Source organism: Cryptotermes secundus, unplaced genomic scaffold (assembly GCF_002891405.2).
Source record: "Cryptotermes secundus unplaced genomic scaffold, Csec_1.0 scaffold548, whole genome shotgun sequence".
NCBI classification, from domain to species: Eukaryota; Metazoa; Arthropoda; class Insecta; order Blattodea; family Kalotermitidae; genus Cryptotermes; species Cryptotermes secundus.
In genome coordinates, this window is record NW_019732380.1 from 167,412 (window position 1) to 183,138 (window position 15,727).

At 44.0% G+C, this 15,727-nt stretch overlaps 1 protein-coding gene across 5 annotated transcripts in view; it reads right to left on the reverse strand.

The window, feature by feature from the left end:
- The window catches only part of LOC111867594 (myocardin-related transcription factor B), a 340,472-nt gene that overhangs the window by 63,309 nt on the left and 261,436 nt on the right, over positions 1-15,727 (reverse strand). For all 5 annotated transcript variants that reach the window (XR_002843368.2, XM_033752733.1, XM_023857581.2 and 2 more), the window contains 2 exons: positions 11,897-11,997; positions 8,716-8,911 (listed from right to left, as the gene is read on the reverse strand). Coding sequence is in view for 4 of the 5 variants with exons in the window: in XM_023857580.2 (XP_023713348.1) it covers positions 8,716-8,911; positions 11,897-11,997 (297 nt within the window). In the remaining variant the exon portion in view is untranslated. The remainder of the gene's footprint in view (positions 1-8,715; positions 8,912-11,896; positions 11,998-15,727) is intronic.

A 15,727-nucleotide genomic window follows, 5' to 3' on the forward strand; every position in this document is an offset into this window, starting at 1 on the left:
TCATAAATATCGACTGTACACGTTTCCTTCGTCGCGTTCATAAAAGATGCGATCCTAACGCCATCATTCCGCGTCGGCTTTAAACTTTGCCAGCTTACACACTCACAGAGCCCTGCGTTTACGTCGTGTAGTACTGAAGCATGTCAGTATACTGAAAAATATGAGGTTGTGAGAATCATACGGCAAACATTTAGTACTCAGATTTACGAATCAACGAAGGTTTCCTGTTTATGAGACAACCTGCGTAATTACGCTCACCATTCATCTCAGAACGTTCTTACTTTAAGACACGCTTAAATTCAGTGGCAAGCTTGGCACCACGTACAACAAACTGCAGTTTCCAGGCTTAAAAGTCACCACAAAATAAGTTTTATCTAAATATAAGTTAATTATGGGCATACATGAGAAATGAACATACAGTAATAGTAAACAGTACAATAATTTTGTTGGATCTGAGGAAGTCGCAGCGGTTACTACGAGCAACTCTACCTCCTGGGATTAACGCCGTGTAGTCCACTACATCAACGTTTCGGAGGAATATACTGACGCCATCTTCAGGGATAAAATTAAAAGAAATATACATAACAGATCGAAACCTGATTCAGGAGGAAATTAAGATGCGATTGAACTCTGGTAATGCTTGTTACCATTCAGTCAAGAACCTTTTGCCTTCTCGTCTGTTGTCCAAAAACATAAAAATTAGAATATAAAAACTATAATATTGCCTGTGGTTCTGTATGGGTGTGAAACTTGGTCTCTGATATTAAGGGAGGAACATAGACTGAGGGTGTTTGAGAACAGGGTGTTGAGGAGAATATTTGGACCGAAGAGAGATGAAGTGACAGGAGGCTGGAGAAAACTTTATAATGAGGAGCTTCATAACTTGTACTCTTCTTCAAGTATAATTAGAATGATCAAGTCAAGGAGGATGAGGTGGGCAGGTCATGTAGCACGAATGGGGGAGACGAGGAATGCGTATAGGATATTGGTGGAAAAGCCAGAAGGAAAGAGACCACTGGGAGGACCAAGGCGTAGGTGGGTGGAAAATATTAGAATGGATCTTAGAAAGATAGGATGGTATGGTATGGATTGGATAGATCTGGCTCAGGAAAGGGACCAGTGGTGGGCTCTTGTGAACGCGGTAATGAACCTTCGGGTTCCATAAAATGCTGAGAAATTCTTGAGTAGCTGCAGAATTGGTGGCTTCTCAGGAAGGGCTCAGCTCCATGAGTAAGTAAGTAAATACTAGAAGCTGGCTCTGCCTGCCGCTCGTTTCATGCTGGTTTCTTCTTTGTCTTACTCTTCGATCAACAAAATGGTGACGAGGTTACTATGAAACTTCGCCTGACTTGCTGGTTTATTCGGTGTTACATCCCAGAAACAATAACTCTTCTTAAAAACACTGATTTATTGTTTAATATCTCGCAAGATGGCCACAATATTGTGCTCAAGTATGCATGGTTCATTAAATCATTCTATGGTATAAGGAGCATGAGAAATACGCCAACCCTGAAACTGCAGCAATAAGGAGCATGAGAAATACGCCAACCCTGAAACTGCAGCAAAGAGCATATCTAGAGACAGAAATGGCTGTCCGCCAGTACCTGATTGCTGCACCCACTTCCCTGGTCCTAACTCTGAAGTGTTAAAATAAAACTTTCGGTCCACAACCGCACAAACAAGAAAACAGAACAAAAATATATTTGACATTCCAACAGAGACCTGGTAGCTTAGTGTTTCTATTTCCATCGTATTTCAATTCTCTCTTTAAAAACCAACGTTTTGCAGATATTTACAGACTATAGGAACAATCTGTCAAAAACATTTTTGGGGTTAGTTACTATAGGATTCTGACGATGGTGTATAACACACAGAGATATTGGGTTTTCGGACTTTATCCATCGTCCTGGTTTTAAGATAACAAAGAAAAACACGACGTTTCGGAAACTGGATGTTTTCGTCCTCAGGTGAGGGAAAACACCTATTCTGTTGGGTCCCTTAGAAAGAGCTAGCCTCAATCCTCACCTGAGGACGGAAACAGATCCAGTTTCCGAAACGTCGTGTTTTTCTTAGTTATCTTAAAAACCAGGACGATGGATAAAATCCGAAAACCCAGTATCTCTGTGTATTTTTGGGGTTGCATCATATTTTGGAGTAGATATTTTTACGGCAGAAAACATCATTGTTCAACGTGACTTCCAGTATGGTGAACTTAGTTACCATGTTGAAAATATAGTCTAGTACATTTCTAAACTTCTCTCAGTTCCTAAATGTACATAGGGTAAGTGATGTTAGGCAGATAGAAGTACAGATAGCTGAGCTGTTAGTACCTGATCCTAGTCATTTTGAGGTTGAAATTGATATTACAGAGTTGAAAAGGTATAAATCCCGTCCAGACCCATCCGTGGTTTTAGTCCGTAAGCGAACTGTCCCGACAGAACGACCACCGCCAATCGGTAAAGTTAGTACCAACTTTTGCGGATAGAGGGTGTCCCGTGGTCAGCGTAACGAATCCTCACGACCGTTAATCTCGGTTTTCTAGACGGGGAGTCACTATTTCTTTGAAATAGCTACTCAATTATCCTCACGAGGCTGAGTGGACCCTGTTCCAGACCCACTACTTCTCAGAAAATCTGGTAGCGCCGGAAATCGAACCCGGAACCTCGGGATCTGTAGCCAGGAACTCTGACCACTAGACCACAGAGGCCGTCAACATAAATAAATAAGGTTTCGTACTGCAGGATTATTTATGGATGAGGCAAGGACACCGAGCCGAATACAGACTCCGCTCGCGATCTGCAGGAAAACATGAAGGAGTCTTATCCATGTATGGAAGCAGGACACATTTTTGGAATGAAGGGAGAATTCCATGTTCCGAGTCGTTGAAAATTACAAACATCTTATTCAAATTCGAAGGAAATATATGAATGGCAATTTAAACCTTTAAGATTTAATTTCTTCTATATAATACATAACAACTCAGTCCGTACCTCACAGGAAACACATTACGTCGCCACTACAAAGCCCAACCGGTTAATGCTGTTTAGGTAAACAGTCTCTGTTTAATGTGAGAACCATACGGAACACAAATACACTTTGGGCAGAAAACACAGTTCGTGCATCACAAGAACACATTACGTCTCAGCTACAAAGCCCAACCCGTTAATGATGTTTAGGGAAACAGTCTCTGTTTATTTTGAGAACCATACGGAACACAAATACACTTTGGGCAGAAAACACAGTTCGTGCATCACAAGAACACAATACGTCTCCACTACAAAGCCCAACCCGTTAATGCTGTTTAGGGAAACAGTCGCTGTTTATTGTGAGAACCATATGGAACACACAAATACACTCTGTGGGCAGAAAACCCAATCCGTGCCTCACAGGAAACACATTACGTCTCTGCTACAAAGCCCAACCGGTTAATGCTGTTTAGGGAAACAGTCGCTGTTTACTGTGAGAAACATACGGAACACACAAATACTAATAATATACTGTGTGGGCAGAATGCAGAGTTTTCGTATATCAAAGCACGTGGTACATGTAGTATTCGCTGAACTTTAAACGGTTAATTCAGGGAATGTGAAGAAATTACTGGTTTTAGTTAACTGCCTCTGTGTTTTCAAACTTTCCGGCGTCAGTCAGTTTACATTATCTGGACGCTGTCAGGCCAGTTGATTTAAAGTACAGCTGCCTAAGAGACGAAACATATCAACAAGTATTTAATTACAGTATTATAAATGAAGCATATAAATTCCCTTTATAGACTACGTTTCAGTGGCGAGGCAGGGCGTTTTTCCTTTTGCTATGTTCTGTTATTTCAGACAGGGTAAAAGTACGTGTAGTAACAGTGGCCTTGGCACCAGCTGCCTTATAACCACGGCATTCCTGTCATCCTACCAGCAATCATCTTCTAGGGCCGAACAAGCATCCACATTACACGAAGTTGCCCATGAAAGTGGGACCCGAGGTCATTAATATATGTATGTGTGTATTTTGTTGCCGGTCACGGTAGCCGAGGGGTCTAACGCATGTAGTCTTCGCTTGTTCAGAAGTCGGGATCGTGGGTTGGAATCCCACACAAGGCATGGATGTTTGGTATGTGTATATGTTTATTTTGCGTTGTGTTGTTCTGTGTTTAGCTAGAGACCTTGCGACGAGTTCATCACTCGTCCAAGGAGTCCTACCGTCTGCAAAATGATCAAAATTAAGAAGCAAACTTGACATCATAAGTTGCAAGAGGAACGGACTAAGTCAGTGTGTTCTGTTCAGCTTAATGAAGGAAGTCACCACAGAAAGACAGTAAAAGTAAAAAAAAAAAAAAAAGAAAAGCTATCCCTCTACGAGGCCGTGAAGGCCCATAGGGTTGTGAGACGTTGAGGGTCCCACATTATCTAGACAATCGGCTCAAAGATGGCGGTAAGGTTGTCAGCCTTCCGCGCCGGCCACGCTTTACTACCCAGGAAATTTAATATAATAATTCCTGGTACTCATTTCTGTTAGAGGCTGAGCCAACCCCAGGGCCATAGTGCGGCTGGAGGGATTAGATCAACTGAAAAAAATCCAATGACCTCATCGGGACTTGAACCCGCGACCTTCCGGCTTGAAGCATATCCTCTCAACCAACTACGCTACCGCGTGCCCCACTGATCGACCCTATTTAATCGTTTTAACTTTTTAAAGTTGGTGTGCAAACGGAGCTTTGCCAGTTAAACCTCCCGTTTATAATGACGTCTTTTCGTGTCGAAACAATCGAAGTTGTATTTTCTAGTTGCAATGTTGACGACGAAACAAGCGTTCTCAATTCATTCTGTGGTCCATCAGTCATGGTGTAGTAGTCTGAACTTGTTTCGTACTCGATTCGTTCTGTATTCGAATCCCGGCACGAATACCGATCAGTTCAACAGAATTGTTTTGATGGCACCTTCTTCTTGGGAAATAATGATGCAGTGTCTTCCAATTCGCCGTTCACTGTCGTTAATATCCGGTCAATTAATACACAGACGACGCATTTAAAACGGTGACTAAAGAAACCAATAAAGCAAAGACCAATAACCAAACAATCTGTCACGCTTTGCAGGTGATTGCAACGCCCGCATAAATGCAGTGCCAAGTCTCGAACCCACAGCTGTGTTGTGATGTGTGAGAGCAGTCAATGTCCTGATGGCTCACGTTGGGCTTGTCTGTGAATCATTCCCATGCATGATTTCCGCTGCCGGACGGAAGGAAGTGAGTACGATGCTTGCAGGTGGCTTAACGCACTCTCCTCATTTCATGCCCACCGGCCATATAAACTTCGTCTTTCTACTTTCTCGTACATGTGGTAAAGTAACGTAAAGCTATGCCTGTAGCAGGGCGTGGAGGCCCATAGGGTTGTGAGACGTCGAGGCTCCCACATTTTCTCTAGACAAACGGCTCACAGATAGCTGTATACGCACGTATTCTCGCGAAAGAATTGATCTCGAAATTTTGATTCATTTGACTAACGTTTTCTTAAAGGGGTTGGCTAACCAAACTTAGGCACATCTGTAAAATAAACACGGGTGAAACATTACTTAACCAAAGCAGTTTCAATAGCAGACTGCAAGCAAATACAGGTGTAGACAGTAGGTTAAGTTGCCCCTGTGCTTAATTAATTAAAATTACGCCATGAAGACGCATGGGGACGTGGATGTATAGTACCACATTTTCTTGATCTCGGCACTAGATGGAGGTGAGTGGTCAGCTTCACGCCCCGGCCGCTTTATTCCCGGGGAAAGAGCCCCCGGCACCCATTGGATAGGAGGCTGGGTGAGCCCCAGAACCGGTCTGGACAACGTGGAGAAGAGAAAAGTCTTGGCCCTACCGAGACTTGAACTCTGACCCTTCTGTAGTCCAGCCCATAGCCAGTCGCTATACTACGCTATCCCGATACTTGTAGACAGTAAGAAACGTACTAAATACATCAAGACTGGTGGACCACAAAATGAATATCTGATCGTCAATACTGCAACTGCGATTCTTTTGACACGAAAAGACGTCATTACAAGTTTCAAAAACAAAACAACTGACAAAGCACCGTCTGGATACTCAAAAGAACTCCGTGGCTTTTAGTCCGCAAGCAAACTATACCGACCGAGCGACCGCCGCTTGTCGGCGAAGTTATTGCCAACTTTAGAGGATAGAGGGTGTTGCGTGGTCAACGCAACCGATTTCCACGGCCGTTAATCTCGGTTTTCTAGACCGAAGCCGCTACTTTTTCATTCAAGTAGCTCCTCAATTATCCTCAGGAGGCTGAGTGGACCCCGTTCCCGACCCACTACTTCTCAGAAAATCTGGTAGCGCCGCGAATTGAAACCGGGACCTCTGGCTCTGTAACCAGGAACTCTGACCACTAGACCACATGCGAGTACTTAAACACTTAAGTATCGCCAAAACTTACGGATCGGAAAGCCTGGTCGTGATTTAAGGGACTGGGAATAGTGGTAAACCTGTCAGTTAACATTAGATGTAACGGTTACAAAAAGAATCCTTTGCTAATTTGAGGTGAAGGACCTCTTAATCCGCGTTACCGGTCCAGACACCGTCATAAAGCGTTCACAATATCCCGTCACTTTCAAAGGATGAAACTGCAAATTCATTATACTCCTAATCCATACAGCTGTCATTGGAGTCAAAAGAAAGCAAAGACCCGAGAAAAGAGTTAACTCACCGCGCTCGCCTTGATACACCTGTCTGAGAAGTACTTGAGATCACACAAGGACCGACTGAAGGCATTACAGGAAACACGACAAAAAATTACGAGAAATGGCCCCACGTCATCTTCACTTTCAATCAAAATTCTTCTACTGATGATAGCCTCCGAGCTAAAACACGATAAGGAGGCTGGTGTTGAGAAGATAAATCTTAATACTTACAAGTATAATTTCATGGGAATTAACCAGTGATTAGGCTATTTTTATATTCTAAATTATACTCATTTTTTTTTCCACTGGCTCTACAGCACCTTGGCCCCTGGCCTCTGATTTTCCGTTTCACGATCATTTTACAGTCGGTAGGACTCCTTGGACGAGTGATTAGCTCGTCGCAAGGCCTCTACCTAAACACAGAATAAACACACGCACATACAAAACATCCATGCCTTGTGTGGGATTCGAACCCACGATCCCGGCTTCCAAACGAGCGAAGACAGTACATGCCTTAGACCGCACGGCTACCGTGACCGGCCTAATCATACTCAGTACCTGTAATTAAATTATATTTCTGTGCAGCATTTGACGTTTACGCTTACCGGTAACGGATGCAACAGGAATTATAAATAATTGATTGAAGCTTTCACGATGGTTAATTGTTAATGATAATTCTGTTCTTGGGTGTTTACAAAGCCCTGATGTGGGTAGTGTTTCCGCCCTTTCGGAGGTACATTCTGACATCGTCTTCAGGATCGATGTATGTAGGGCGGACGAGCTTCTGCGTGTACACATTTATGTTACGAAAAACTGTCCCTTTTGCCAAGATGGGACATCAGCATCCACTATTCCCCTTGCATGTATATATTTATGTGATGCCTGAGAGCCGGAATGGTTGAGCTAGCGCGGAAGTCCATTGTTAGCCAACGGCTCACCGAACACATGTTCCCGCTGCAACGGTTAAACACAGAATAACAGAGGAAATGTAGGACATGGTGACTTACATTCGGTTCGGCCGCGCCATAGCTCAAGCGGTTAGTCGCTGGCTTCCCATCGCGGCGGCCCGGGTTCGATCCCCGGTCTGGTCAAGTGAGATTTATGATGGACAAAGTGACGCTGGGAAGAGTTTTCTCCGAGTACTTCGGTTTCCCCTGCCAATCTTCATTCCACCAATTGCTGCACAATCACCCTCACCTATCATCTGGGGCTGGTACAATAGGCCAGAAGTGGCCGCAGTACAAGGGACTTAGTCCCGCCCCACTAGCATTAAAAAAAACAATACATTCATTTAGCCTCGAAGTTATAGAAGAGTTAGTTCCGTTCATTCGAGAGTGAGCCGTGATTCCGAGTCACTCGTAAGAGTGTTCGGTGTTCAGCTGTGGAGTGTTAACCGGCAGACAACGGAAGCTGAAGAAGTGACCGATCCGCAAATCAGAACCAAGTCAGTCACAGCGGAAGAGAAGACACTCGTATATTCACTAATTGTAACTGTAATAGAAGTGTTAATAAATCCAATCAGCCTATACAGAACCCGTTATTATTAGTCACGAAACTGTGGATACGTGACAATAGAAATAAGAGTGTGTGGGAATACATTGACTGTACACACTTCGGATCTGAATATGGAAGCAGCATGTAGATCCGAAACGTCAAAAACACTGCCAACATTGACACGACGGAATCATCTAAGCGCTGAATTAACACGGACAAGAGCCGTATATACTCGTACAGTATTCAATAGACTATGAAAGGATGGAACATGTAACTTGACTGTCAGAATATCTGGAACGAATGACCGACACGAGAATACCGAAACAGGCCTTCCAGGATGTGACGCCACGAATATGGTAGATCACTGACGTTTCGGAGGAAAGTACTGCCCCCATCTTCAAGCATGTGGATTGATTATTGTGTGTTGCTTGCTTAACATATATTCAACTATGAATATTGAAAGCAATATGTTCCTCCGAAACGTCAGTAGTCTATAAAACTACACGTCGTCACAATATAGAAGGCATAGAGAAAAATACGAATCGGTACTTACACTCCTTGTTCTTGTCCATGGATTTCTGGAGTGGAGAATCGTCCACCTCAGACTTTGGAGGCGATAGGGGCAGTAGGCCGGTGCTGTTGGGGGCGGTGGGCTGGCCGCCGTTAGTGTGTCCGGTATCAGGGGCGGCGCCACTTCCGCCGCTCCCTCCTTCAGCCATAGTCGACCCAACCCGACTCAGGTTGTAATCCTGCAGCAATCAATCAGACCCTGTCACTCGCTTCCAAGGCAAGATCATATGATAATGGGAACGAAATTAACCTGCAATTTTAGAGCCGTACTTCTGCAACTCGATGATTTTATAAAAAGAAAACGAAAGAGAACGCAACAAAGACGGCAAAAGAACGTCGATGTTACTTCACATTCGGTGGGGCCCCGAATTTCGGCGGGCAGGCCGAGTATAGTTACTGATCTTTCATGCGTTTCGTCAGTCTCTCCAGGAAAATGCCATAATAGTACCCCAAGTTAGGCCACGACCGCTTCCATCCACAACCTTTCCAATCCACTGATCATTCTATCAATCGAATATATATAGTTCGTGGTTGTGAAAGCGTCCTGAAATAAATAAATAAGACACTGCCTGAAATCCAAAATTGCTGCTGATATGAGATTTCAGGTTTTCACGACAGTAAGGAATTATATTGTGGTCTTCTGGGTTATGATATCACGTATTCTTGTATGTGGTTACCAACGTTTCGAAGCAATATGCTTCCTCCATCTTCAACGTTCTGCTGGAGATAGAAGGTTCGCCCGAAACGCTGGTAACCTCCTCCAAGGCCTCGCCATAGCTCAAGCGGTTAGTTTCTGGCTTCCCATCGCGGCGGCCCCGGTTCGATCCCGGGACTGATGAAGTGGGATTTGTGGTGGACAAAGTGGCGCTGGGGCAGGTTTTCTCCGAGTACTTCGGTTTCCCCTGCCAATCTTCATTCCGCCAATTGCTCCACAATCACCCTCACCTATCATCTGGGGCTGGTACAATAGGCCAGAAGTGACCGCAGTACAAGGGACCTGGTCCCACCCCATAAGTAATAAAAATAAAATAAAAAACAGACCACAAACGGCAACGGTGCCAAAACACTGGACATACTTTCTCATGGGCCACACTGCTGTATTATACGTTTACATTATTGGGGCCCAATGTCTGCACACATAACTAAAATTCAATCAAGACTGGTTAAGCGAGACAGCTGACACTTCGCGCTTTGGCAGGTAAATGAAGTACCCTAATTTTCATGAAGATATCAACTCGCAATATTATTTAGGGAAATTGTCTCCATAAACGAGTAAAATATAATCAAAATCATTAGAGCAGCGTTCGAGAACATCGCGATATTGTTCCAGTGGGCCCCTGTGAAGGACACCTATTTTTGGAGTTATAATAATCAAATTGCCGGTCACGGTAGCCCAGCGGTCTAATGCATGTACTGCCTTCGCTCGCTCAGAAGCGGGGATTGTGGGTTCAAACCCAACACAAGGCATGGATGTCTGTGTATGCATTTATTCTGTGTTTATGTTGTCCTGTGTTTAGGTAGAGGCCTTGTGACAAACTGATCACCCATCCATGGACTCCTACAGTCTGTAGAAATAATCAATGAACCTGAGAAATCAGCCGAATGTTCCAAACTGAGAGCAAGAAAAGAAAAATAATCAAATTCATCGGGAACGTACTTATGATGGACAGACACCAGTGAATGCGGGGCGCATTCATATAGACAGAAAGCATTCCAAAAGCCACTCTATCTTATAACGAGATGCTGTGTCAATCCGTCAAAATCCTGACATCGATCATTTTCTCACGACCAAAATGCTTTTCTCTGATTACCTGCGCCGCAACTCTGTGTCGGTCATTGCCTTCTTCATGGTTTCGTAACAGTAATTCTTTTCGAGGTGGGGTCGTTAGCCCCACGCCCAGCCCCCAACATGGAAGATCAAAGACAACACACCGTCTGGACCCTACCCTTTGACCTGTCTGACTTGGAAGGCTCTACGAAGAGCTTACCCTCCCGCCAGCATATCTCTCCGGGTTATTGGAGCGCGCAAACCTCCTCTTCACGAGAAAGCGGTAGTCCTCGAGAGGGGGGGGGCAATATTTCCCCACACTATGCATATGCCAACATAATGAGGAGCTTCTTAACTTGTACTCTTCTCCAAGTATAATTAGAATGATCAAGTCAAGGATGATGAGATGGGCAGGGCACGTAGGATGAATGGTGAGAAGAGCAATGCATATAGGATATTTGTGGGAAAGCCAGAAGGAAAGAGACCACTGCGAAGAACAAGGCGTAGGTTGGTGGACAATGTTAAAATGGATCATAGATAAGATGGGATGGGATGGATTGAATTGATCTGGCTCAGGATATGGCCAGGGGAGGACTCTTGTGAACATGGTAATGAACCTTCGGGTTCCATAAATGCTGAGAAGTTCTTCAGTAGCTGCAACAATTGGTAGCTTCTGAAGAAGGGCTCAGCTCCATGAGTGAGTGATGTATATGCCAAACCTAAAGCAATTCCGTGAAGAACTTGTAGTCAGTCTACTTCTCTACTTCTAGTATTGCAGATATATTACCAATATTTTATTCATTTATTTCTATTTCATATCATTCGGCGGGAAAATCGGCTGCAAGGTGTCGTGATCCAGCGTCATAATCTGCTTCATGAATGTAAGTCTCACGTTGTCGGTGGTCGTTTTTACTTTCTGTAGGGTAGATCTTGGGGGCGTTCTGCACAGAATCGGGGAACACTTTTGCCGGCGATAGAACTCAGGCCTATCAGTTAGAATACAACCATTTTGGCAACTGTCTAACCCCGCACATCTTCAACATATTTCACAAAGAAATTATCCTAATCTTTGAGTCCCTAAAACTATGCCCCATTTTTCTACAGACCTGTTCTACCAAGGCCTTCCATTCCTTGCTTTCACGGCACAGCCCATAAAAACGACTTTACTTAATATTAATGCAGTCACTAACCAGAAAGAAACAAACAAAGGAAGTTCCATATTTAGTTTCGTTCAACATTATCAACAAGAACAAAACAACTTAATTTTAATTCTGAGAAACTTTTATCAAATTAAAACTTCATGAAGGTCCCGAGAAGGTACAAATTTGTATTCAAACAAGCCTTCTTCTGTGATTAGATATAACGTGAAGACTGATACGTCGCAATACTCCCTCACCTTGAACCACTCCGGGTATATGGCGATAATAGTGTCCAGCAGATCCTGGTCAAGCTGGATCCTCCAGAACAGACTCCCGCTATCCAACCGGTGCCCGGACTCTGCAACAACAGACATGAATTTCTAAATTTATCGACAGACATAAATATACTGAAACTTTCTTCTCAACACATTCCTCTAAAAGGAAAACAAAGGCCCTATCATCTGCACGCAAATATTACTTACGTATTTGCCTGCGATCAGGAGCGTACAGAAGGAAGCTGGGCCCTCTGGCCCATGCCATTGGCCTAGGAAGGGCCCAACCATGCTCCTATTTAATTTCCCATAAATTATAATAAGAAAACAAGAATTCAGTTTATGTGGATCTTTTACTTGCTATTCTTAGCCTTTCATGGCAAGAAAAATGGATTTCCTGTTTCGGAGTGGAGTGGAGGGCCCAATATTTGTGACTAACCCGGGCTCCATCTCACCCCTTTCAGGCCCCGACTTTGATTATGTTGATTAGAATGATCAAATCAAGGAGGATGAGATGGGTAGGGCATGTAGCACGAATGGGGAGAGGAGAAATGCATCTAGGATACTGGTGGGAAAGCCGGAAGGAAGGAGAGCACTGGGAAGACCAAGGCGTAGAGGGGTGGACAATATTAAACTGGATCTCAGAGAGATAGGTTGGGATGGTATGGATTGGATTAATCTGGCTCAGGGTAGGGACCAGTGGAGCGCCCTTATGAAGACGGCAATAAACCTTCGGGTTCCATAAAATGCTGGGAAGTTCTTGAGTAGCTGTATAATTGGCAGCTCCTCCAGAAGGGCTCAGCTCCATGAGTGAGTGATGTTTTGACGGTTACGGCAGGACACTGTATTGAGAACAAGAATATATCGAACGGCTTTCGTAAAGAAGTTGAGCATACTACAGATTCGAAACCGCTGTGCCCAATTGAGTTTCTACTACCACCTTCATCAACTGAATTTCAACGTAAGAGTCATCGGAAGTCAAAGTGAACAGCTCGGTAAGAAGGGTTTAAGCAAAATTTGACGATTTTGACATATGTCAAAAGTTATAGGGCATACACACTTTCCTCTTTCTAAGAATATTTAAGGGTTAAGTCCAGTCTTTAGGCAGGAAAAGTTACAGGCAAGGTTCCTAGGTTTTATGTCACAAATGAAGGCATCTCAATGGCCCGAAGGTATTTACTCGCCATACGATTTCCGTAATACACGTAACATACACCGAGCACCAAAGATACGTGACGGATAGTCTGACAACTGGAACTTTAAGATTCACTTTTTATCATCACCCCTGAAGTGTGAGATGCCTCTAATTTATTTAATTATTTATTTATTTTTGTCAGCATAAGTAATGGATATTTACAACAGAATATCACCGCCGAAGTAATGCAGCTTCCAAATTTGAACTAGCTTCCAAATTTGAACTGTTGAGTCCGAGTCTTATGTTACGACTGACGGTCAGTCGGTCAGTCTGTCTTGGAATAAGCACCCATCTGGGGATTACGACGAGATTTTTATTACTGTCAGACAGTTGCGGGTTTGTTAATGTTGGACGCCCTCTCTGACGAGTGGACGGGTTGGTCAGTTTACTGCTGGCACTCGTCAGCACAATTATTCTCGGGTCCGAGTCCCGTGGGACTCGCGAACATATTTTGCTGTCTCAGATTCGAGACTTCCCTTTTCGTCGCCTCCGACTGGCAGGTACGATGGAGGTATTCGACCCCGCCTCCACACGAAACTTAACTGTTAAAAGGACGCAATATTTATACAAATGAGTTGATTTTATCCATTTTAACACCACCTCCCGTCTACAAGATGCGGCAAAGCAACCTGACGACCTTTAAAATGCGTTATGTTGGTAACCCTTGAGGATGAGATGGCGGGAACTGTTGCCGTTGTAGTAGCCATGGAGCAGCGGAGGGCGCACGCAACACTGTGCGTTTATTGCCGAAACGTTTTCTTTTATGGTGACTTTGGTTAAAACACTGAGAATATTTCGCAAGAATTTCAATATTACTCCTCACGGAAAAGTTCCTTGCTGCAGTACCATACAGATATCCGTAGAAGACTTCAGAACGAGTGCTTCCGCGTTAAGAAAGAAACCACCAGGCAGTGTGAGTACAGTGTGATGCCACAGAACATTGAAGCTGAGGCAGTCATGCATAAGGAGCCTTACGTGTTCAGCCAGGAGACATTCTGTTGCTCTAGGAATATCCAATCGCAGCTTGAGGAGAATTTTACACAAGAATCTAAATTTGCATCCGTACAAAATGGTGGTGGTGCAAGACTTAAGCGATCGTGACGTGGCAAACCCTAGCAGGGTAGATGAGCGTTTAATCGCAATTTTGTCCGACATGTCATTATCCTTATAGCAGATGAAGTACACGTCCACTGTGTCAACAAACAGAATTTTCGCTGCTGGGCAGAGAAGAATCCACAACGCCTCCTTCAACGGCAACTTCACAGTTCACGTGTGACTGTTTGGTGTGGAGTGGCGAACTTCGGAGTCAAATGCACTTATATCTTTGTAGATGAAGTTGGGCGTGCAGTTCCAGTCGCATCTGCTCGTTATGTTGAAATGTTACGGAACTTTCTCACATTAGAACTGAGCTCTCGACCATATGGTTCCAGCAGGATGGCGCAACTGCCCATACAGCGAGAGCATCCAAGGAGATCATTCGGGAAATACTTCCCTCAGCACGTTATTTCACTGCACGCGGAGCTTCCATGGCCTGTACGTTCGCCTGACCTCTCTGCTGCTGATTACTTCCTTTGGGGGTACCTCAAAACGAAAGTGTATACCATTAGACTACGGACCACCGAAGACCTCAAGATCTCAATTCGGAAGCAAATTTCAGCGATATCAGAAAACATGGGAAGGCGAGCACTGGAAACCTGCGAGCGCGGTCGGGCAACATCTAAGTGATGCGCTGTTCAAAACAAAATAAACAGAGATGCAATTTAATGTATGTGGAATAAATTGGAATTCAATGCTCATTCATTTTGTAATAATAAATTAAAAATTAAAATGAAACCACTGATTTACACGTATATACTTTTGGAAAGATCGCCAGGTTCCTTTGCCTTGGCCTCCTAAGTCGTCTGTTACTCCTTCCCCCAGGTTTCCAACTACGAATTATACGAATTATAAGCCCTTCTTTCTTGTCCTATATTTTATTATTCGAGGAATATAAAACTCCCCGTTACGTGGTTTCCTCCAGTCTCCTGATACTCCCTCTCGCTTTCGTCAAAATATTCTCCTTAGCACCTTGTTATCCTTCTCCGTGGCCTGTAGTCCGCAAGCAAACTATACCGACTGAGTGACCGCCGCGTATCGGCAAAGCTAGTGCCAAATCTAGCGGATAGAGGGTGTCGCGTGATCAGCGCAACGGATTTCCACAGCCATTAATCTCGATTTTCTAGACCAGATCCCTGTTATCAAATATATCAAATTTATGTTTCTTTTCCCCTTATGCGAGAGGCCACATTTCATACAAACAACCGACAATATTACAGCTCCCTATATTTTATCTTTCCCGGTCACGGTAGCCGAGCTAAGGCATGTACTGTCTTCGCTCGTTCGGAAGCCGGGATCGTGGGTTCCGATCCCACTCAAGGCATGGATGTCTGTGTGCGTGTTTATTCTGTTTATGTTGTCCTGTGTTTAGGTAGAGGCCTTGCGACGAGCTGATCACCCGTCCAAGGAGTCCTACCGACTGTAAAATAATCATGAAACTGAGAAATCAGCCCTGTGCTCCAAAGTGGGAGCAAGAGGAAAGGAAACAATTCTATCTTTACCTTTCTAGATCCATGAGCATAATG